The sequence below is a fragment of the Callospermophilus lateralis genome, chromosome 11 (genome assembly GCF_048772815.1).
Source record: "Callospermophilus lateralis isolate mCalLat2 chromosome 11, mCalLat2.hap1, whole genome shotgun sequence".
NCBI classification, from domain to species: Eukaryota; Metazoa; Chordata; class Mammalia; order Rodentia; family Sciuridae; genus Callospermophilus; species Callospermophilus lateralis.
The window spans coordinates 14704114-14725598 of record NC_135315.1 but is presented as its reverse complement, the minus strand read 5'-3'; the positions used below and the strand labels follow the sequence as shown (position 1 = coordinate 14725598).

General features: G+C 47.0%; 1 protein-coding gene across 1 annotated transcript in view; it reads right to left on the bottom strand.

Moving 5' to 3' along the window:
- Positions 1–7103: 7103 nt before the first annotated feature.
- Ern1 (endoplasmic reticulum to nucleus signaling 1) overlaps positions 7104–21485 on the bottom strand; it is an 87339-nt gene continuing 72957 nt past the window's right edge. The window contains exons 18-24 of the mRNA XM_076870652.2: positions 20753–20852; positions 20308–20507; positions 16321–16468; positions 15246–15373; positions 12959–13082; positions 12531–12598; positions 7104–11644 (exon numbers count right to left, since the gene is read on the bottom strand). Coding sequence (XP_076726767.1) covers positions 11432–11644; positions 12531–12598; positions 12959–13082; positions 15246–15373; positions 16321–16468; positions 20308–20507; positions 20753–20852 — 981 coding nt within the window. The 3' untranslated portion in view covers positions 7104–11431. The remainder of the gene's footprint in view (positions 11645–12530; positions 12599–12958; positions 13083–15245; positions 15374–16320; positions 16469–20307; positions 20508–20752; positions 20853–21485) is intronic.

Here is a 21485-nt window from a genome sequence, read left to right as displayed (position 1 = left end):
CCTGCGCCACCATCCAGCTGGCACTGGTGACCGAGCTGGACCTGCTGCCTCTGGGTCTGACCACCCTCAGAGCCCCAGAGCGCCGCCATCCCGTGACTCAACGCCATGTCCTCAAGCTCATCCATGTGGTGGCACGTGTCAGGATTTCCTTTTTTTTTTTTTTTTTTTAAGACTGAGGACTAATGATTAGATTATATGTGCATGTGCCACATTTTATCTGTTCCTCTGTCCTTGGACAGCGGGGTTACTTCCACTTCCTATGGATTGTAATCATGCTCTGTGAACAGGGTGGGCAGATGCACGTGTTCAAGACCCTGCTTTCAATTTGCTTGGTCTGAACCCACATGGAATTGCTGGATCGTGGTCACTCTATGTCTAACTTGTTGGGGGGCCATCCTCTTGTTACCCTCTGGGAAGGAGGGAGACCGTCTCTTCTGACATGTGGATTCTGCACACACTAGGGCCTTCTGCGCACGAGGCAATTCCAGGATGAGCCCCCTCTGCTCCCCTGCGTTCCTCTAGCTGACATCACAGAGCAGCTGTGACTTGTGACCCTGCCTGTGTCCTACCACTCCACAAAAACCTTCTATTAGTGACTAAGAACCTTGCCTAGCAATATTTTTTTAAAAAAAACATTTTAGTTGTAGATGGACAGAATGACTTTATTCCCAAAGACCTAAGGACCTCCACCAAGGCCCCCCTCCTGAAGGTCCATGGCTCCTCTGCCACCCTGGGGACCAAGCCTTTATATATACCCTTTGGGGGACATTTGTCCAAATCATAGCAATGTCCCATTTGTGATCATTTCTCCAGAAGTTCTGTCTGGACTTGTCCCTGTTTGGAGGGAATCCCTCCTTCCTATACTTTGGTCAGATTTTCGGGGAAGCTTTCATCGTCCTACTTGACCCTACCTTCCAGGTCTCACGATTGGGCCAAGATGGGTAACGTGGCACTCTACCTTGGATCTTCTCTTGGGATTAAAAGAGAAAAAAAAAAAAGCCTTTCCTTCCTGGTTGCAGAATTTGATGCTGAGATGGTGCCTGGGGCCCCGCTCCCTCAGTCACAGGGGACCTGGGGGTGTAGGAGGTGAGGAGGAGGCAAGGACACAGAGAAGGGGCGAGGGTAAACTCCCGAGGCCTATTCCTGCAGGCCTGCAGAGTCAGCCTGTTCCTCTTTCTACATGAGAAACCAGTTTTAGCTGGTTTCTTTATTTTTATTTTTTTAGTTGTCAATGGACCTGTATTTTATTTATTTATATGCGGTGCTGAGAATCGAACCGAACGCCTCACACAGGCTAGGCAAGCGCTCTGTCACTGCGCCCCAGCCCCAGCCCCTACATTTAGCTGGTTTCTGCCTCATGCAACCAAGTCCAGGGTAAGAGAGCACGCGTCGTGGCCAAAGAAGCTGGTGCAAGCAGACTCAGGGTGACATCATCAGGCAAAGATTGTTCCAATAGCGTTGCACGCTGCCTGGGCCGGCCTGAGCCCTGGCAGCTTAGTTTGGTGATGGGTCTTCATGACAAGAGGGCTCTGATGCTTGAGAGTACCTCCACATGCTCTTGGTCCAGACTCCAGGGAGTCATTCAGAACAGTTGTCGAAAGCCAAGCTGCGCAGGATTGAGGAAAACAGGGCATAAGCAGTTCACGGCCGGCAGCTGTGCAGCATGAGCTGTTCCTGCATAAACCAGACTTTCTCTGGCTTGTCAGAGGTGGCCGCCCTCTGCATTTGGGCACAGGCCAGCAGGGTAGACAAGGGTAGACAAGGTCGTGGTGGAGGGGACTGGATATGGTGCCTGAGGCAAAGGCCCCCCTTGTGTGTAGCCAGTTCTAAGACCCCCTTCCATGCTTCCTCGGGTACCATTTGTGCCAACGACATTTCCTTGCTGGCACCAGGACCTATGATTGCTAATCACACCAGGATACCAGGGGTTGGGGCAGGAGGGAGGCCAGTGAGAGCTCTGGGCTGGCTGAGTATGTCCTCGAGGACTGTGTCGATTTCCCGTCCTGAAATGAATGCCGGAGATACTCAGCTTATAAAGAGAGAACGTTTGCTTTGGCTCACAGCACTGGAGGGTTCAGTCCATGCCTGGTCGGCCCTTTCACTTTGGGACTGTGGTAGCTGCTCATAGTGGCAGGAGGACGAGGCAGAGCAAAACCACTTATCTCTTGGCTGTGGCTGGGTGTAAAAGAAAGAAGGTCCTGGAGGGAGTGTCACTATCACCTTTAAGGGTATTTTCCAATGACCTAAAGACCTCCCACTAGGCCCCACCTCTTCAAGGTCCCACCACCCCCAATAGCACCATGGACTGGAGACCAAGCCTTTGCATGATATTCAAGATCCAAACTATGGCAGGGACTGAAGCCTGCCTCGGGAGGAGAGCACCATGAAGAAGGGGGCTCAGGAAATGATTCTTACAGAGCTGTCCCCTGTCCCTAGGGTCTAGACCCTGTCACCAACACGATTTCAAACTCTCTTAAAATCCAGGGGACCCAGTTAAGTTTGAATTTCTGGTAAGTTTTTTTCTGTATGTCTCAACTATTGCAAATTATGATCGTTGCCTATTGTAAGCGTATATGTACGAGGAAGTGTGTGAGTGTGTGTGCACTTTTTAAAGCTCTCCAGGGAATTCAAATGTGCAACAGCATTGAGAACCAGCACACAGGGTGGAAAAGCAGAAAGGCACTGAGGCATGGTCACCTGCATGGGGTCACCAGAGGTCTGTTGTGGGCAGAGAGAAGAGGGCCCTTCATAAGGGAACTGCAAAGTCACTCATGGTCATCCAGCACTCAAGAGAGAGGAAGGGAGCCTAAGGAGGTTCTTCTTCAGAGCAGGGGTGGGGTTTCTCCTTTGGGATTCAAACATTGTGGTACTCCACATGGGTGCCGAAGCTGGACTGCCTCTCATCAGGCAGGGCTCCCTTTCTTGTACTGCAGGGATGAGTCCACCTGGAACTGTCAGGTTGTAACCTGTGTGCCCATTCTGGAAGCTGCACACACGGTTCTGGTGTTCTGGTGGTCAGCCAGGGTTAAGGCCTCTTTCTTCTCTTCCTCAAGCATCATTTGGTCAACCCTCCTCTATACGCCTCCTTCTCCAATTTTGTAGCTTCTGGGCAGATTGCATACCATGTCTATTAATTTCCTTTCCTTCTCTGATGAATTACTGGTACATTGCACGTTGCCAAGATTATGCTAAGTAAATGCTTATTGAACTCAAGCAAACGCCTTAGTTTTATGAGACAGTTTGCAGCAAAGAGTCTCAAAGATGAGCATTTTCTGGAGGGTTTGCTAAACCCCAGACTATTGGGCCATCTTGAGTTTCTGATTCAGTGGCTCTGGGACGAGGCCTGAGGACATGCATTTCTAACAAGTTCCCAGGTGATGCTAACATTCCCCATCAGTTCATCAGGAGAGCATGCTGCTCATAGAATGAGAAAGTGTTCTCGGTTTCAATAATGTCCCCTTAATCACAATCACAAGTGGAAATAGGTATGGAGCAAATGCTGAACAGGGCCAGGAAGGTTAGTGTTTCGTGATGGGCTGAGGCTCAGTGGCTGAGGGGCTAAATAACAGGCTGCAGGGTCAGCCAGGAGAGTGGAATTACAAGGATAATTTGTAAAACATTGTCTTAGAGTTTGGTACACAGTAAATACTCAATGAAGTTTATGTCTGTTGTTACAGCTGTGCCTGGACATGTATCTACCTCTGTCCCTGTTGGTTGTGCTCAAGGACACCTCAGTACATGTATGAACTACTGCATGGATCCACAGAATGCCAGACTCCAAGATCATTTCCATAGTCCATATTCTGTAGTGTTAATCCTTAAATGAGAAAACATTGTGAATATGTATCAACTGAGAAAACTACCAGCTAATGAAGAAATTGAGTTTATGAAACCAAGCCCCTCGATTCTTCTTTAGTCTGGACCCCAACATCATTCAAGCCTCACTCTAGAGTGGGGAGGCAATGGGCTGTCCCACCCAGGCTTACGTGCTGAACACTTGGCGCCCTGAAGGAATGGGGCAGCCCACAGGCGCCATCTTGTGGCCACAGTGAGCAAATGCCCCGCCACCCTGTCCAAAAGGCACGACACCTACATCTCCAGGCAGTGTGGCTGTGACAGATCATATTCCTTCACAATTACAAATAGGTTTGCAAAGAGCTGGGATCCTGAGTTTTAAGGCGGATCATCTATGTAGATGTATAACTTTATCCGTAAACATCCAATAGCCAAAGAGCTGCTGAAGGGTCTCTATAGGGGGAGATGCCAGCTTTCTGGAAAGTTTGGGTGTCCCAGTGGCCACCAGCTGCCCTTTCCTGTGTTGCATGGAAGGCAATCAAGCCAAGATGCTCCTTAGTCTTTCCCTCCCTCTCTCCAGGTATTTTTGCTTTTTAAACAGTTCTAATTTCATATTCTTTCTGCAAATATAACCATTAGAGCCTGTGATGGACACCTGGCAGTTTGGGGGCAGCCTGGCATTGGCTTTTTTTTTTTTGCCTTAAACATTTCTATAAAGTTACCAAAGAATCCAAAGGGAGAGTCTCTACTGGGGGGTAGAATTGGACATACAAGGACCAGGAAGGGGAAAAGGAAGCATTTATCTTTTTATAGTTTTGGATTTTGACTCATATGTAAATGATGCTCATATGGAAATTTAAAAAAATTAAAATTAGAAACAAAAAAAAATTAAGCAAACCCAGCCTGGGAATTTCTGCATTTTCTCCCACAAACTAGGGGTAGATAGGACGCAGGGCCTCATGCTAGACCAGTGCTCTACCACTGAGCTATATCCCCAGCCCCTTCTATTTTTTTAATTTTTGAGACAGGATCTCACTAAGCTGCTTGACCAGCTTGACCCTGAACATTATGATCCTCCTGTTTTGCCCTCTGGAATAGCTGGATTACAGGTGTGTATCACCACGTCTGGCCAATTTATGCATTTTAATGGATGAATGTATGCCATTTATTTCTGTTGTTTGAACTTTTCCTGTATTCTAATTTTGTGCTTTTGTTTGCTTACCAGGTTTTCTTCTTCTTTCTTTCTCTCTCTCCCCCTTTTTTTTTTTTTTTTGGTACTGGAGATTGAACCTAGGGGTGCTCAACCACTGAGCAACATCCCCAGTCCGTTTTATATTTTGAGACAGGATCTTGCTAAGTTGCTTAGGGCCTCACCAGGTTGCTGAGGCTGGCTTTGGATTTGTGATCCTCCTGCCTCAGCTTCCTGAGTGGATTAGACAGGGCAAAGGGACAAGAGGGAAGGAAAGGGACAAGGCAGAGTCATTGTTTGCTGGACTCTCTCAGAGGCCCAGCCCTCTGTCCTGCTGTCCTGCCTGCTCTACCCCCACGGTCCTTCAGCGTGGCCTCCCAGTGGCTGCCAAGTCCTCACCAGCCCTGTTACTCTGCCCTCAGCAGCTGTCCCAGAGATGGACTCATGATCTGGGTTTGGGCCTTGGCAAAGGATCTGATCTGGCCAGTCACTCACTAAGTGAAAGCTGTTAAGTGTTTTCAATCATGAGGGAAATACTGGGCTCAGGGACAGAGAATAAGGCCAACAAGTGAGGCCTTGTTGGCACAGGATGCCCCAGCAGGGCCTGGTCCATAGTGAAAGGCAGGCAGGTTGGCGACAATCTCTTGAAGCTATAGTGCATATGGGCAAGAATGACCCAGATGGGCCACATATAAAAAGACAGTACAAGTGGCTACATAGGCTGACAGGAGATAGACATGTATGATCCTTGTATGTCTGGCTATATGTATTTAATGAAATGTAGCCAAAGTACAGAAAATGAGCAACTTCTTATAAGCCTGGAACTGACTTGTACAAACCATCTCACCTCACCTCAAGGCCTGTCTTTGGCCAGTCAACCCTGTCTGTGACAGCATGGGGCAGAAAAGAAGAGTCTTTTAGACTCTAGCCTCCTCTGCATCTCTCTGCTCAGAGGCAGCCAAAGGGAGCTACCAGTTGCCTGCCTCCTGGGCCGGGCCACTTCCAGGCTGGGTCTCAACTCTGCTTAGCAGCCCCGAGGGGAAACCAAGGGCAGCTCTCTTTCTCCTGGGATGTGGCTTTCTAAGACCCAGTGCTTTAGAGAGATGTGTCTGCCCGACTCAGTGCTGTTCCCAGATGTTGGGAGCTGCCACATAGAACCGAGCACCCCTTAGCCTTGAGTGGTGACAATGTGAAGATGTGGCCAGCCAGCCATGGGCTGTGTTTGTCAACGATGAGCACTGAGTGCACAAAGTGGACTGAACCGGCGTTGCCCCTCTGTCTGGGCGGGCCTTGTTCTGCCATGATCCCCACCCAGCTCATGAGATGGGCATGGCCTCCCCAGATGTCAGTCAATCTGCTGACAGCAGACACCAAGAAGCTAGATTCAATCCCCTGAAACCTGACCCCGTACCTCATCTGAATGGCTTTTTCCCAATAAAAGGGTTCAGCACGTGCTCCTCTCTTTCCATGGACCCCTAAGGTCAGAGGTCTCTGTGTGGTTATTTCGTGTAGCCCAGTTCACCTGGAGTGACCCTGAGTGTTTTAATCATGAGATGTGACACCCAGAGTCCCTCCAGCATGATATGAGGAGGGGGCCAGCGTCCATGCAGGCCCTGCCTCACTGTCCCTTTGTGAGTGGCCCCTGTCCTGGTGGGGGAACACGGGGAGCCTCACCTGACTTCTTCAGACAGGATGGGGCTGTGGGAGGAGAGCACGCTGGAGGGTTCTGGGTGTGAGTGCGGGGACATCTCGGGTGTTGGTGCCGTGAGCCCACCAAGACTCCCCAAGGGCTCGGCTGGCCGAGTAACCTGGTTGGGTCTTCTCCTGCCTAGGTTTCCTGATCCAGATTCCTGCTGGCAGTACAAACTGCAGACTCCACTTTGGAGCCGACTTCTCACTGGCCACATTCCTAAAAATGCAGCCCAAATACTACTTTTGGGGACTTCGGCAACGTTTTAGGTAAGCTTTTCCCACAAACTGCCCCCAAAGAGGGTGCTCCAGGCCCTGGGTCCTGCTGTTGGGCCAGCTGCTCAGGCCTTGTGGAGCCTGCCCCTCAGAAGACAGCAGGAGGAGCCCCTGCCTGTGAGCTGGGCTCAAGTCCCTAAGAAAATACACCAACTCCCAAATCTAAAACTACCTTTATTTGTGGTTGGCTTGACATAAGATGCCATCATCAATCAGTAGATTATAAAACTGTACAAGAGGTACGAAAATACGCCGTTAACTCAGATAATGACCCTCAGATCATCAAGCTTTAAAAATACACTTAAAAGTTGTACAATCTGGCATTTTATAAAATATAAAGCTAAAAAAAATTTTAAGATTCCACCAAAAGGATTGTACCACACAATTAACACATACCAACCAAACATTAAACCATCCACAGAGAAGACATGGTGGCACAGATTTAAAAAAAATATCACCTAAAAATTAACATCTTACCCCGACCAAATTATTCACCCTTAAAAGACAAGACTACTGTAAGGCATCCATCCATGGAAGGATAAGTAGGACTCTTCCTTTTCCAGTTTTGAATTGGTCAGGGGCACTGTCCAAACAGATGATGTGCTCTAAGCAAGTGCAACCGTGACTGGATATACTTCAGAGTAAAAATTAAATAAATATAAATAGGTTCAATAAATAGGTCATTGCAAAAACAACACTACACAACGTTTGCATGTGAGAATGCCGCATAGTTGACCAGTAATGCTTAGGTGAGTGGGGACTTCCCCGTCACAGCTTTAGGGACACTGGGAAGGAATACTGTACCCACCAACATGGAGAGCAGGAGAGGCCCAGGTGGGAACTTTGGCTGGCAGTGTTGGTTAAGGCTGCTCCGGGGGGAGGTTCATGGCAGATGCATCCTTTGTTTATTTTTGTGGGCTGGGGATGACACTCAGGGCCATTTGCATGCGAGGCAAGCGTGCTACCACTGAGCCGTCTCCCCAGCCACAGAGGTGTCTTTTGTGGTTTTCCAATGAATACAGAAAGGACTTAGATGTCTACACATAAAACTGGAACCAGAGTTACTCACAGGAAATCACCATTTTATAAAGAAAACAAAGAATAAGAAGAGACAGATACTTTGGCTGGCAAGATAATGGCCCGACTGGAGGAACTGGGGTGATGTGGGCTTCCTGCACAGAGGCCCAGGACCTTCTGCCAGGAACACCCAACTGACACCACTGCTCCCGGATGTGGAGGGATGAGCAAGAGAAGTGTGGTTTCAGAAATCAAAGATCAAAGAGAAGGACTATTGTGCTGGCTCTTCTAGCACCTTCTAACCAATGATTGACTGAAGAAAATGAACAAGGAGCAGACAGACAAGGATTTAATGAATGGAGGGAGGATGAACAGTGGGCAAAACCACACCTGGCCAAAGCCCAGCTGCTGAAAAGAAAGCAGCCAGGAGGGGAGGGCCCAGCAACCCGAGGGGCTGCTTCTGCCTGAAGTTCACCTCAACAGCCAGTTTACTGGGGCAAGAAAGACCTGCCATCCATAATGAATCACATTCACACAACGCCCCTCCAAAGGCTCAGGTCAACCCTGACAAGAACCAATCCTCCAGGTGGGTGGAAAGAAAGCACTTCCCTGGACCCCCTGCCCGGCAGACCTCCAACCCAATATGGGTCTGTAACTGTCCAGTGCTGTCTCCATGAAGAGCCTGTGACAGCTGCTGCAGTGAGAGCAGGACACTTGCACGTGGGTTTCACCTTCAGCCACCAGATGCCCTGGTGACGTGCTGAGTGATAACAGCATTCCTCAAAGTGCCAATGCTTTTGTGCCTAATGATGGATACGTGGTGCTCTTCAAAAACGAAGACAAAAGACTTAAGCAGCAGCAAGAGAAACGTGGCTCATGGGCAAGAGAGGCTTCACGCACAGTCCAAGACAGATTTAAACGAAATACAGGGTCCTCTGATTCCTAACCGATACAACTCAATTCTGTCTTAAAGGTGAAGACAGAAGACTTCTAAAAAGCCGAGCAGCCTTCTGGGAATCACAGAGGCCTCATGACTTGGACTAAAGGTGTGTAGTGCTGCAGAGCCGTTCTGCCTCAGACAACCCCCTCCTTGCTGAGCAAACTGGGAAACTGGAATTCTAGACTCAAATTGGATTCACCAGATGATGCCCAGGTGTTTTCAAAACAAGTGCCTGAGTCCCTAGAGATGAGAAGAGAGGACAGAGGGATGGTGACCTGGCCAGAGCCCATGGACTCTGGGATGGGGGCAATTTTAAGGCAGAGGTGCAAACCCCAAACGCACACCCTTCCCCACTGCTGGGGTTTCTTTGTAGCACTGATGTCTTTGTTGGTGACTCTCACAAGCAGCTCTGGGAAGGCAGGCTGTGCTTATCTGGCCCATCTCTTTCTTTGGCACCTGTGTCCTGCCCAGTGCAATGCAGTAAGTGCTAAAATAAAATGTGCTGGGTAAAGGGTTTGAGGAATTTGGGTGGTTAGCAGATCATCTATCTGTTGAGTGGAAAAGGCATCTGAAAAAGCTGTCTCTCAGTAAGTTGGGCTAAAACAGGGAGATGACGCCACAGCGGGCCACAAGAAGCTGCCTGGGTACTTCCTGAAGGGAAAACCAGCCAGGAGAAAGAGGTGAGCGGCAGCTCCAGAAGCAGGGAGTCCTATTAGATCATGTGTGGCGCCTGCTCCACTCCTGATGCTTTTTCGGGCTGTCACCTCTTGGACTCACTAGCAAAGTGACCTATACAAGTCTACAGAGACCACTGTGAAGGCAGACCAGGTACAGGGGACAAAGCCAGCTGTGTTCCTGACTATGTGACAGGAGACACATGGGAGCCAACCACAGTGCTCAGGCTCTAAGGTCATGTGCGGGTTCTCCAGGAAGTTCAAAGATGTAGGGTTGCATTAAGAAAAAGGCCACTTTAGTCATTAAGAAAGCAAGAAAACTGAATAGAAAGGCAGAATAAACTTTGGGTAAGCGACCTAATGTGAACAGAAGCAGAAAACCTCTCATGGGAAGCAGCACCCTGTGGCTGCGCAAAGCTGACAGTGCTGCTCTGATGCAGACTGGCTAGACACTCAGCAGACCAGGAGCTGCAGGAAGTTCCCACAGAACTTTCTCCCGCTGCGGACTCTGACTGCACCATAACCTCTAAGCTCTCAGGAGGGAAAAGACAGAAGTTTTAACTGAAACTAAAGTTAGAAATGAACATTGATTGATTTTAGGGGAAAAAAGGTACTGACATAATTTAGGGAATATTGCTTTGACATTAGTACATTTACATAGTGTTACTAGAATGTTTTACTCTTCGGCATTGGAGAAAATGGTCTACATGGGAATACTCTCAAGAGGATGATGATTTTTGGTACCACACAAAATAGAAGATATCTTGCATTTCTTCCTCATGAGCAAGCCTCAAGTTAAGTTTCGCTTACTTATGCTAATATAGCATTCTACAGTATGATCAAAATAGATTAAGATTTGCCAAGAGAAATATGAAAGCTGGCCCACGAAGCCCACGTGACCCTGGCCTTGGCTCCCAGCCCACAGGCTCTCACTCACCACGGTGCATCCTGATCTGCTGACCTCAGGAACAGAGGGACCTTATTGCTCACAAGCTGGCTCAGGGTCTTCTCTGTATAGCCAGGAGGCTCCCATTCAGTGGCTCCCCTCTGCTCCTGAGGGCCTGTCCCTGTCTGGTGTTAGCTGCCCTCCGTGATGGCCAGGGAACTCTTCCCCTCTGGCCCCAAATGGCCCAGGACACAATCCACCTCAGGGGCTCCATTCAGGCCCTGGTACGCTGCCAACTGCAGCCTCCAGAACAGAGTGTCCTCTTCATTTCCAGAGACTAGATACACCTCAGCTGCCCACGTGCATGGCTGAGCCGTCCCTAACTTTATGCCCCATGCTCACGGCTTTGCTGCCTGGGGAAACACTGCTACCAGTAGCCAAGGAGCCTCTGGATGCATTTGTGATGAGGTTCCTTCTCCCTAGGAGAACATCTCCAAACGTCCTCCTCCTCAGCACTCCTCACCTCTCCAGCCCACTCTAGCAGAGGCTGCACTTCCTGCAGCCCAGCCTAGCTGGTCTCAGCCTGCAGGCCACACAGAATTCCTCTGCTCCACTCCTGAAAGGCCCTCAGCTGACATCAAATAGGAATTATAAACAGAGACAAGCTGAAGTGAGTTCAACCAGCAGAGGGTCAGCGGTGCTCCTTTCATGGCCTCCTTTGCAGACATCCTTGGGCTACAAAGCTTTCAGGGCCAGCATTCTCCTAGTTTCCTATAGGTCATGAGGGCCACCTCTCCCACTTCTTGGGGTCAGCATTATCGTCTGCTGGCTGCAGAGTGGGCAGCTCAAGGCACTTGGTTTGGGAAGCCTGGTCTCCCTGCTAAGCTGGGAGGCATCAAGCTCTGGACTGCAGAGACCAGGTCTGCAGTCACAGCTGGGTCACCAGAATGGAGGGACTGCCCTGGTCAGAGTGCATCTGGAGTCACTGGGGGCAGGGGCTCCAGGGGCTCATGGAAGTAGTAGGGCTGGAAGAGTCTCTCGTGGCTGCACAGCTCCATGGCCCGGTAGGTGTGTGAGAGGAGGTGGGGGAAGCGGGAGGTGAAGTAGCGCACAAAGTCGTCGGGAAGGGAGCCCAGAGTCTCCCGCACCTCCACTGGGAGCTCCCGGTAGTGGTGTTTCTGCAGAGGGAGGCAGACACAGAGGGTTAGCAGCTAGAAGACACAGTGCTGGCTGCTTCTCTATACAGGAAAGGCACATCCCACAGTCCATCCCAATCGTCCTGCCTCCCTCCCCTCCTTTAGAAAGAGGCCTCAAAGCAAGCGAGGGGGCTGGGGTCGTGGCTCTGTGGCAGAGTGTTTGCCTAGCACGTGTGAGGCATAAAAATAAAATAAACAAATAAAATAAAGGTATTGTGTCCATCTATAACTAAAAAGTATTTTATATATATATATATATATATATATATATATATATATATATATATATATATATATATATATAAATAAATAAATAAAAGCAAGTGAGGTCCAGCCTGGGGACAAGTAGGTGCACAGGCTTCCCATGAGGGTCAGGACCAAGAGAAGGTCCTGGTAGCTGCAAGTGGAATAAAATCACCTAGAATTGAAGTGTCTATCCCACAAGGCATGGAGACTGTGCCTGGGGTTGGGCCCTGTTTGAAAGCTACCTGGTGACAGCATAGGCCAAAAGCACCCCTAGGCCCCCCAGAAGACAAAAAAGGCCCCCTCCCTGAATCCCTGAAGACCAGACCCTGTGTGAGAAGGTGCCCAGAGTGTCCCCGTTATAGTGTTTGTATGGTGGCTGTCAGTCAGAGGGCATGGGAGTCAGCAGAGAGACCATGAAGGACATAGCTCAGAGAGGCTTAACCCTGTACCTCAACATCCCTGGAGAAAAAGACCCGTATGAGGGAAGAAATAGCCTCTAACTTGTCAAGTCCAGCCTCTGAGAGCTGGAAACCAGCATGAGGAAAGGACTTGTAGGGACAGATCAAAAGAGGTGGGTGCCTTGTGTGGCCACCTCCCCTCCCAGCAACCACAAGTCCTTCACCTTATTTCTCATGGCTCGAAGGAGATCTCTGACGGAGCCACCTTTGTAGGTTCTGAATTTACGCAGATCTAGAAAAACATTAAGGGATGAAATGGCTAAGAAATTAACAAATTTTTAAAAGAAAACAATTCTTAGAGTCCTGGGGATTAAGCAACTGGGCTGAAATGTGACATCACTTTATTTATAGTCATAGGAGCAGATGCCCCACCTCATATCTGAGGGTTGCATTAGCATGAAGTCACCTCAAGGTTGCAACCAGATCAGAAATGACCCCCAGTCACTATCATTAACCTGTCACTCTAAGATCAAAATCAAACACATCAATATGACCACAGCCAGACCCCACAGAGTCTCAAACCCAAGGTGGGATCTGGAGCTTGGACAACCTGCGGCTGCCATGTCCCTGCTAACTTCTTAGAAATGATCACCTGTCTGGAGGGGGACAGTGATGTTCTCCCGCCAGTCCATCTTCACCACGGTTCTCCCGCCTCTTTCTAACTGTCGCACTATCGGGCCATCCAGGGACTCCTTTTCTATTCGGTCACTCACGTCCTGCCAGGGAAACAAGGCAACAGATGCTGGTCAATGTTAGAGATGGTGAGTGCTATAGGATGCACATGCTGGCCCACAGAATGGCCACTGCTGTGTAGGTCTTAAAGAGCCTGTCATTCCTCTTTGGGCCCAGGCTGCTCCCAGAAAGTACCCTGCACCCTGCCTCCCCGGCTCGCCAACTCCGCCCTGCTGAGCAGCTGTGTGTGTTTCTCACTAGGAGAGGCCCACAGAGATCATCTCCACAACTGACCATGAACACACCTCTGGAATCTCTCTCTCTCTCTCTCTCTCTCTCTCAAACACACACAACCACGTTTACACAGAGCCATGTGTAATCTATATTTGCCAAAAAAAAGAAAAAAGAAAAAAAAAAACCTCTGTAATCCATTTGCAAATCATGCTTTATCTATCAATTGAAACATGCTCAAATCCTAACTAGGAGTGTTGTCATTCCTCATTTGAACATTGGAAAAGACAAGAAACCAAGCCTTCTTTTTGAGGGAAAAACTTGGTGGTGAGAATATGGGATCAGGAGGCCTCTTTAGATTCAAGCCCTGTGCTGTGTTTGGTTCTGGCAAGGAGAAAGAGGGTCAGGAGGCACCCTGAGTACCAGCCTCTCGCATCCCCACCTGTAAGAAGGTCACTACTGGAGGGAACGAGGAGCTATGAGCCAGATATGTTAACACCGAGCAGCCTTAGATAAGCTGTAGTTTTTTCTTGACAAAGATAAAGCCAGAATGGCTGAACACCTGATCTGTAATCCAAGAGAAAAGCCTTGGAGAGGTTAGATTGCCATACGGGGCACAGTAGGGATGTGTTTCTGAGCTGACATGGATAGAAGCCAACTGTATTTGCAAGACATGACTTAGAGATGCTAATCCTAAACCACGGTGACGTGGAGGTCCCTTTGTGCAAAATTTAAAAAAAAATGTTTTTTACTAGTAGATGGACACAATAACTTTATTTAATTAATTCATTTTTATGTGATACTGAGGATCAAACCCAGTGTCCCATATGCTAAGCAAATGCTCTACCCCTGAGCTACAACCCCAGCCCCCAAGTTTTAGCCTTATTCTATATTTTGCCATCGAAGTGGCCTAGACTTGAGAATTTGGAACAGTGATCAACCCTAATGCTACACACTGCTGCCCTGGAAGATGGCACTGGGCCTGCCCCTCCCAATCCAAACAAATGGTTACTAGCACCTGCTGTGCGCCAGGCAGTGTTCTCCCTAGGAGGTGGGGACAGAGCAGAGAATGAAGCAATCACTCCTGACCACAAGAAGCTTATGTTCTGGGGGCTTCACTATAGCCAAGGCGCCAGTAGGACTCTAAGACAGTGTGATGATCACTTCTGAATTATGGTGCTTGCAAAGCTCAGCTCTGCCAAGACCCAGGAGGAGCTGCTCTACCCGATGAGGCTGCTTTTCAGAGCCATGCTGTGCCGGTGGGAGGCATCTGGGTGAGTTATGCTCAGGGCACACCACATGAGAATGGAAGCACAACCTCCACAAAGCCATCTGGAGATGTCACACAGTCACAAAGACTATCCAACCACCAAAAGCATTCACAGTTATTGATTCTATAATTTAATGTCACAGAATCTGTCCTAAGAAAAATGAGAGCTAAGCAGAGATTGGGTAAAAGATGACAGAATAAAAATCCAATATAGGGAAATGTTCAAATTTATGACACTTGAATGAATTTATATAATGCCTGAGATTTGCTCCAAAATAATCAGGAGTGGGAAGAGGGTGAAAGTTAATTCTTATTGAAGCTGGGGAATTGGTAAAGGGGAGTTCTTTGTAGTATTTGATCTACTTTTTTTTGTGTATTAGCAAATTCGATAATATAGAGTTTAAAAATTATGGCACATCCATATGATAAAATAGTCATTAAAATTTTAGAACTCTAACATGAAAAATACTTAAAACACTAAGTATAGAAGAAGAAATAATAATAATAATAATAATTCCTAATTATATGTATGGTGTAACCCCAATTAAATTTTTACCAGTATGAAATAAATACATTAACCTGCCGCCATGGTTCTATTTTGGTTATAGGATTCTGGGTCTTTTGTTTTAGTCTTTGTCCTTTTCTCCATTTTCAAAATCAGGAAGACATGAATGAAAGCTTGGGGTGGAGAAACAGACACATGTACCTGAAAGAACTGCAGCTGCTTTTCCAGGCTCCAGAAGAACGGGTGTTTCAGAACATGCTTCGCTGAGGGCCGCTGCTGAGGATCCATGGCAATCATTTTCTCTATCAGCTCACGTGCAATGACGTCTTCTGCAAAGGAGGAAAATAAGCGACCCATTATTATACCCAAAGTCACAACAAAATACCAAAAACCTTTAAAATCTGCATACCTTTGAATGCAGGATTCCACTTACAGGAATTAACTCCAATAAGATAATTAAAAACTCACACCAAACTTCAGCTAATAAAGGGGAGTCCTCTGTGTGTTTTGTGAAAGGAGTGATTGAAAATACCTAATACTGGGGACTTGGGAGACACTCTGTGTCTCCAGGTACTGGATGATGAGCTATTAAAATGATGGTGTGGCTAGATGTGGATTGACATGGAGAGACATTCAAGGTGAAGTTGAAAAATGAGCCTGTTGGGAAGTAGTAACTTAAGCCCATTTTATAAACGTGTGCACATATTTCTAGATAAGTGATTGGTACTATATACCAAAAAGTTAAGAGCAATCATCAAATAATGTATAATGGAAATATTGGCCTTTATGATAATCGTTTGTTATAATGAATAAGAAAAGTTAACCCCTAAGCAAAACAATAATTTAGTTTTAGTTTTTTTCAAGAGACAGCATTAGGCTATCATGGGCATTAGAACCTAGTAAACTCCAAAGTAAGGAAGAAAGACTTGTTGTGCCTGAGCCAGGAGAGGGAAGACAGAGTCTATCCATCCCAGCACAGAATGTGTCCACTGACCATGTGCTCTCACACAGTCACTTATGAACCACAGACAATTTGTCCTCTCAAATGCCAGTACAGGAAGAAACCTTAGATTATTCAAGCCTTATATATCACAAGCTGGAAAAAACAGGTCTCCAGAGGGCCTTGCCCAGGGCACAGGTTCTGCAGGAACCTCAGAACACCTTGGTGCTCCAAGGATAACTCTAGCCATCCCTCCCCCAGCCCTGGTACACCCTGAAGCCCAGGGGGAGCAGCAGGAGTGTAGAGGCAACGCCAGACCAGTCCCCACCCACTCACCATGCTTCTCTGGGTGGAAGCACTCAAGGCTGTAGGCACCCAGGAGGATGTTGGCCTGCCGCTGCAGGGACTTGCCAAAGGGGTGGCTGCCCTCAGAGATGACGTAATAAAAGACACAGCCTGCAGAGAAGATGTCCACTGTATAGGTCTGAAAAGAAACGCAGGGCATGAGAGGTCTCAGGCAGAGCTCTTGCCTCACTCACAACTAGGGAGGAAGAGTACTGCTGCCACTTTAGCCCCCTGGAAAGTGTCTTAGGAGAATCAGCTGATAGATCTTAATTGCACAGAGCAGTCTTGGTGTCATGGTCACAGTGGAAGAAGTGGTCTTGGGAGCCAACTGCCTGGAATGCCGGCTCTGCCTCTCGGCCTTGATCACTGTGCCTCGGCTTCCTCATGTGTAAGATAAGGACAGTGATGGTTTGTTCTCAAGGGGTGTTGTGAAGACTAAATGCATTAATATGGGAAAACAGCGACTTAAAACAACAGTGTTTGCCCGAAGGTGGCTCCCCTAGCAGTTAGAGGCTCTTTACCCAACAGCAGAGTCCTCATTGGTGGGGACCTCCGTGTTCACTTTCCTGCTATGCCCTCGTGCCTAAAAGGTGCCAGCACATAATAGGTATCTAGACTTTGTTAGTAAAGGAATCTGTTTGGGGTTCAAAATTGGCAGCAAACAGATTTCCAGTGAAGTCGTTTTTTGCCATAGTCCGGCTGGGCAAAATAACGGAGAGGTGACAAGCAACTTGAAGGTTGAAGTGGGAACTACTTTATTGCGAGTGAACTCAGCAGGAACTGAGTGAGAACTCAAAGGGCACCCAAGGTAGCAGGAGCCGCTTTTCTGCAGGACAGCAGAGGTACATATACCCAACTAATTACACACAGCTTAACTTAATTAACATCATCTAGATACAGCAGTCAGTCATTAAGGAATCCTTATCATCTTAATGGCTTGCTGGCGTTACTTCACAAACCACTCCTCCTGGCAAAGTGCCAGGTGCCATCTTAACAAAAACAACAGTTTTTGACATCTTCTGATATCACCTCTCACTTATCCTGTCAAACTGCTCAGTGTCCAGGTGAGCCTCTCTTTAAAGAGACACAGTGTGTGATTTGTAGCTCATGCTCCTTAAGGTCTACCATAAGGGGGTCCCTGAACATGGCTGGAGTCCACACTGCTAGGCTCCACCTCTTATGTTTTCCACAGAACAACTTGTGAGAAAATCCAGGGACTCTTCACTGCCTTCCATGCTGGAGAAAACAGGCCCTTAACAACGTAGCACATTTGTTTAGCCTCACCACAGCCTTGTGGGGTGAGCATTCCCAGATGAGGACATAGACAGAAAGGTTTGAGGACAAGCTCAGGGTCCCTCCTAGACAGTGACCTGCCAGGACAGGTCTTCTAATTTTACACCTGGAACACAGCCACCATTGTTGGATCTTTTTCCTGCCCCTGCACCTTCCCACGGTGCCGTGCCACCCCCCATGCCTTCTGCAGCTCATGCTGCCTCTCATTCCCAGCAAAGGCCACACTGAGGGCAGGGAGGTTTTGTTCTGTTTTGGCCTGTGGAGAGGCCGAAGGAACTGCTACATTGTTAAGGGCCTGTTTTCTCCAGCATGGAAGGTCATGAAGAATCCCTGGCTTTTCTCCCAAATTGTTCTGTGGAAAATATAAGAGGTGGAGTCCAGCAGTGGGGACTCCAGCCATGTGCCTTTCCAGCCTTCCTGGGTCCCAGTTCAGTTCATCCCCAAATGTACTACTGCCATTTGTACTTGTCATTTAAATATTCCCTAAGCTGATAAAATATGAGTTCTACAAAGTGAGAGGTCCGCTGAATCTTTGGGAAGACTCAATAAAAGGGAGTGGCTACCAAACTGCTGTGAACCAACAGTACTGGACTGGGACACAAAGGATTCGGCTCTCAAGCCCCTTAGGACATGTTTGAAATGTCTGAGCCTCATCAAAAGTGGCATATGAATATTGTTCGAGAGAAATGAACAACTTCAATCAGTCAGACCCAAATTTGAAAAAAATAAAACAAAACCTTGACCTATGGCAGAAATTTCCTATTACTTAAAGAACTACATAACTTGCTTTAAGTGAAAATGTGTTTAAAAGCTGGGCGTGGTGGTGCACACCTATAACCAGCAACTTGGGTGGCTGAGGCCAGAGGATTACAACTTAGAGACCAGATTCCACTACTTAAAGAGAACATATCTCAAAATGAAAGAAAAAAGGACCCGGGACATAGCTCAGTGGTACAGTGCCCCTGGTTTCAATCACCAGTACTAGGAAAAAAAATGTATTTAAGATACGTGTGTATTTTCTTAATAATTCATCATTGTTTCTGACTTGTGATAATTGACAGGCTGCTGTCCCCAGGGAACTGGATAAGAGGGATTCTACCCTATTTGTTCTGTTTGAGATGGCTCATCCCGCCCAGTTCTGGATCAAGGAAGGGACAAGACGAGCCTTTGATGACTTGTGCTACAAAGAAAGATGTCCAAATATGAGCTTACTCTTAGCAAATGGATGCCAAAGCCAGCTTAACGGGATCTTGTTGGCCAAATTTGGGACATTTTAAGTATCAAAAGGAGTAAGGACAAAAAAAAAAAAAAAAGAATGACTACCATTGACTATTACTTGAATCTTGAGTCCACAGTGATTAAGAAAGAAATAGAAAAGGAGTTAAAATTGGAGCTAAATACCAGATAATAAATGAAGAATTTCTTTGCAATGAGTGCTTCAGGAAGCATGGTCAATAGATGAAAGCCACTGGGTGAAGGACTTCAACACCCACTGTGCCAGAGGGTCACCCTGCACATGACTTGCTAACAACAAAGGGAGAAATGAACCTTTACAGAAGAGAGATCAGCAGACACAGGTGACTCAAGTGGGCATTACTAATAGGAGTACAATAACAAGGGTACAATTTGCTATCATACACTTCCTGATGTAGTGATTTGTGTTTTGTTTTTGCCCAAAACATTTCACTGGAATCTAATCAGGCCTCCAGACCTAACATCTAGTTCACAGGAAATATAAAGAATAGAGAGAAATATTAAAGACTGTCATAAAGAAATAGGCAAACAAACCCCGAACAGGGTATTCCTATCCTCTCCAAATGTAATCAACAAGAAATAAAATAGGTGGGAGACAACTGGAATTTAGGAAGATAAAATCAAATGCGATGCAGAAGAATCGATGGGGTCCTGGTAAACAGAATCCAGCCCTAGAGAAGACTTTGGGGACTAACTGGAAATGTGAATATTAGGTGATAGGATGAGAACACTATTGAATGTTCAGGTGTAATAATGACATGGTGGTGACCAAGTAGAAGGTACTTGTTCCTAAGAGACACTGTTGCTGTATATAGAGGTATACAGGCTTGGAATGCTGCTACTTCTATGCCAATAATTCAGCAAGAGAAAGACAAAGCAAATATAGCAAATCATCGACATATAGAGGAACATAGGTCACAATAACATTCAAATTTTCTGCATGTCTAAAACTCTTCAAATTAAAAAGTGGGGAAAACAAAAACAAATATAAAAAATAATGAAAACTGGAGGTTTGCTTATCCCACATACACCCTGATTCCCCAGTTCCCCCAAGTAAAAAATGTGATTTAAAAGTGATTAGAAGAATAGGACCATGGGCTGGGGCTCAGCGGTAGAGCACTTGCCTAGTGCGTGCAAGACTCTGGGTTTGATCCTCAGCACCACATATAAATAAATAAATAGAATAAAGATACTGTGTTCAACTACAACTAAAAAATAAATATTAAAAAAAATAGGATAAAAAAATAGACAACTGCCCATATTTGCCCCCTCATGTATCTGAGTATGAGACAATATGGAAATGTTTGCATAGGAGCTTTCTGTTAAAGCAGGAACATGTGCCTCAGCCCCCAAAACTTGAATTTGATGGTTCTGACTATGGAGGCACAATGACTGGGTCTGTGGTCTTCAGAGGCCATGTCCAGCACTCACAGGGTTCTCCTTGCAGTCTTCACTCAGCATCTCTGGGGCAATCCAGCCTTCGGTGCCAGGCACCCCGGAACGGCGACTGAAGCTGTGCCTGCCCACCGCCAGCTTCTTACAGAGGCCAAAGTCAGAGATCATGGCCTTGATCCTGCCGTGTGCATTGGGCATGGAGAGGAGAATGTTGTGGGGCTTCAGATCTCTGTGAACTAAGAGAGAATTCCAGATTCATCCAGTGCTTACCATGAGCAACCCCAGCCTCCCATAAGGGGGAAATGGGTTCTTGTCAAACCCCAATATACCCACTATCCTCTCTAAAGGTTTTAAACTACGTAAGGTTCCCTCTTATATTCTAATCCAACTTGTCAAGAAACCACCTAGGGTCCCCCTTCACCCTTGTACAACTGTGATGTACCAGGCAGATACCCCCACTGGCCCCTGAGGAGCCTCTTACCAATGTTGAGGGAGTGGAGGTGTGCCAGGCCTGAGGTGGTCTGCTGCAGCAAGGTGATGGGCTCTAGGCCAAGGTGGGCAAAGTCCTTCTGCTCTACGTACTGCAAAAGACACAATGGCAAGGTCATATCGCAGCCCTCAGGACTTCTTAGATCCTGAGCTCATTCCCGATTCCATTATTACCAACATTCTCTATTGAAATTCATATTTCCCAACAGATCTCCTAGTTATAGACTGACTTAAACAAATAAGTAAAGCTCCAATGTACTAATTTACAATAAGAAAAATAAGAAGGCGAAGGCGGGGGCTGGGGTTGTGGCTCAGGGGTGGAGCGCTTGCCTCGCATGCATGAGGCCCTGGGTTAGATCCTCAGCGCCACATAAAAATAAATAAATAAAAATAAAGATTTATGTCTTAAAGAAAAAAGTTATTAAAAAAAAAAGAAGAAGAAGGCGGCAAGACATTCAAGTTCACTGCCTCATATAGGTAAGCCTGCAGAGGAATCCAAATGATACTGAAATGTTTTAAGGTAAGCCTGGGAACAGAGTGAAATAAGTCTGCTGGATAACTATACAGTCTTCACTCATCAACAAGCAACCTCCAAGCACACACCAGCCATGACCAGAGATGGGAATAATAACTGAACAGGTTCCTTGAAGGCAAAAGGGGAGACACATTCCAACTACAAACCAAGACTGTCCAGGCGTGTTCAGAAGACCACCCCATTAAAACTG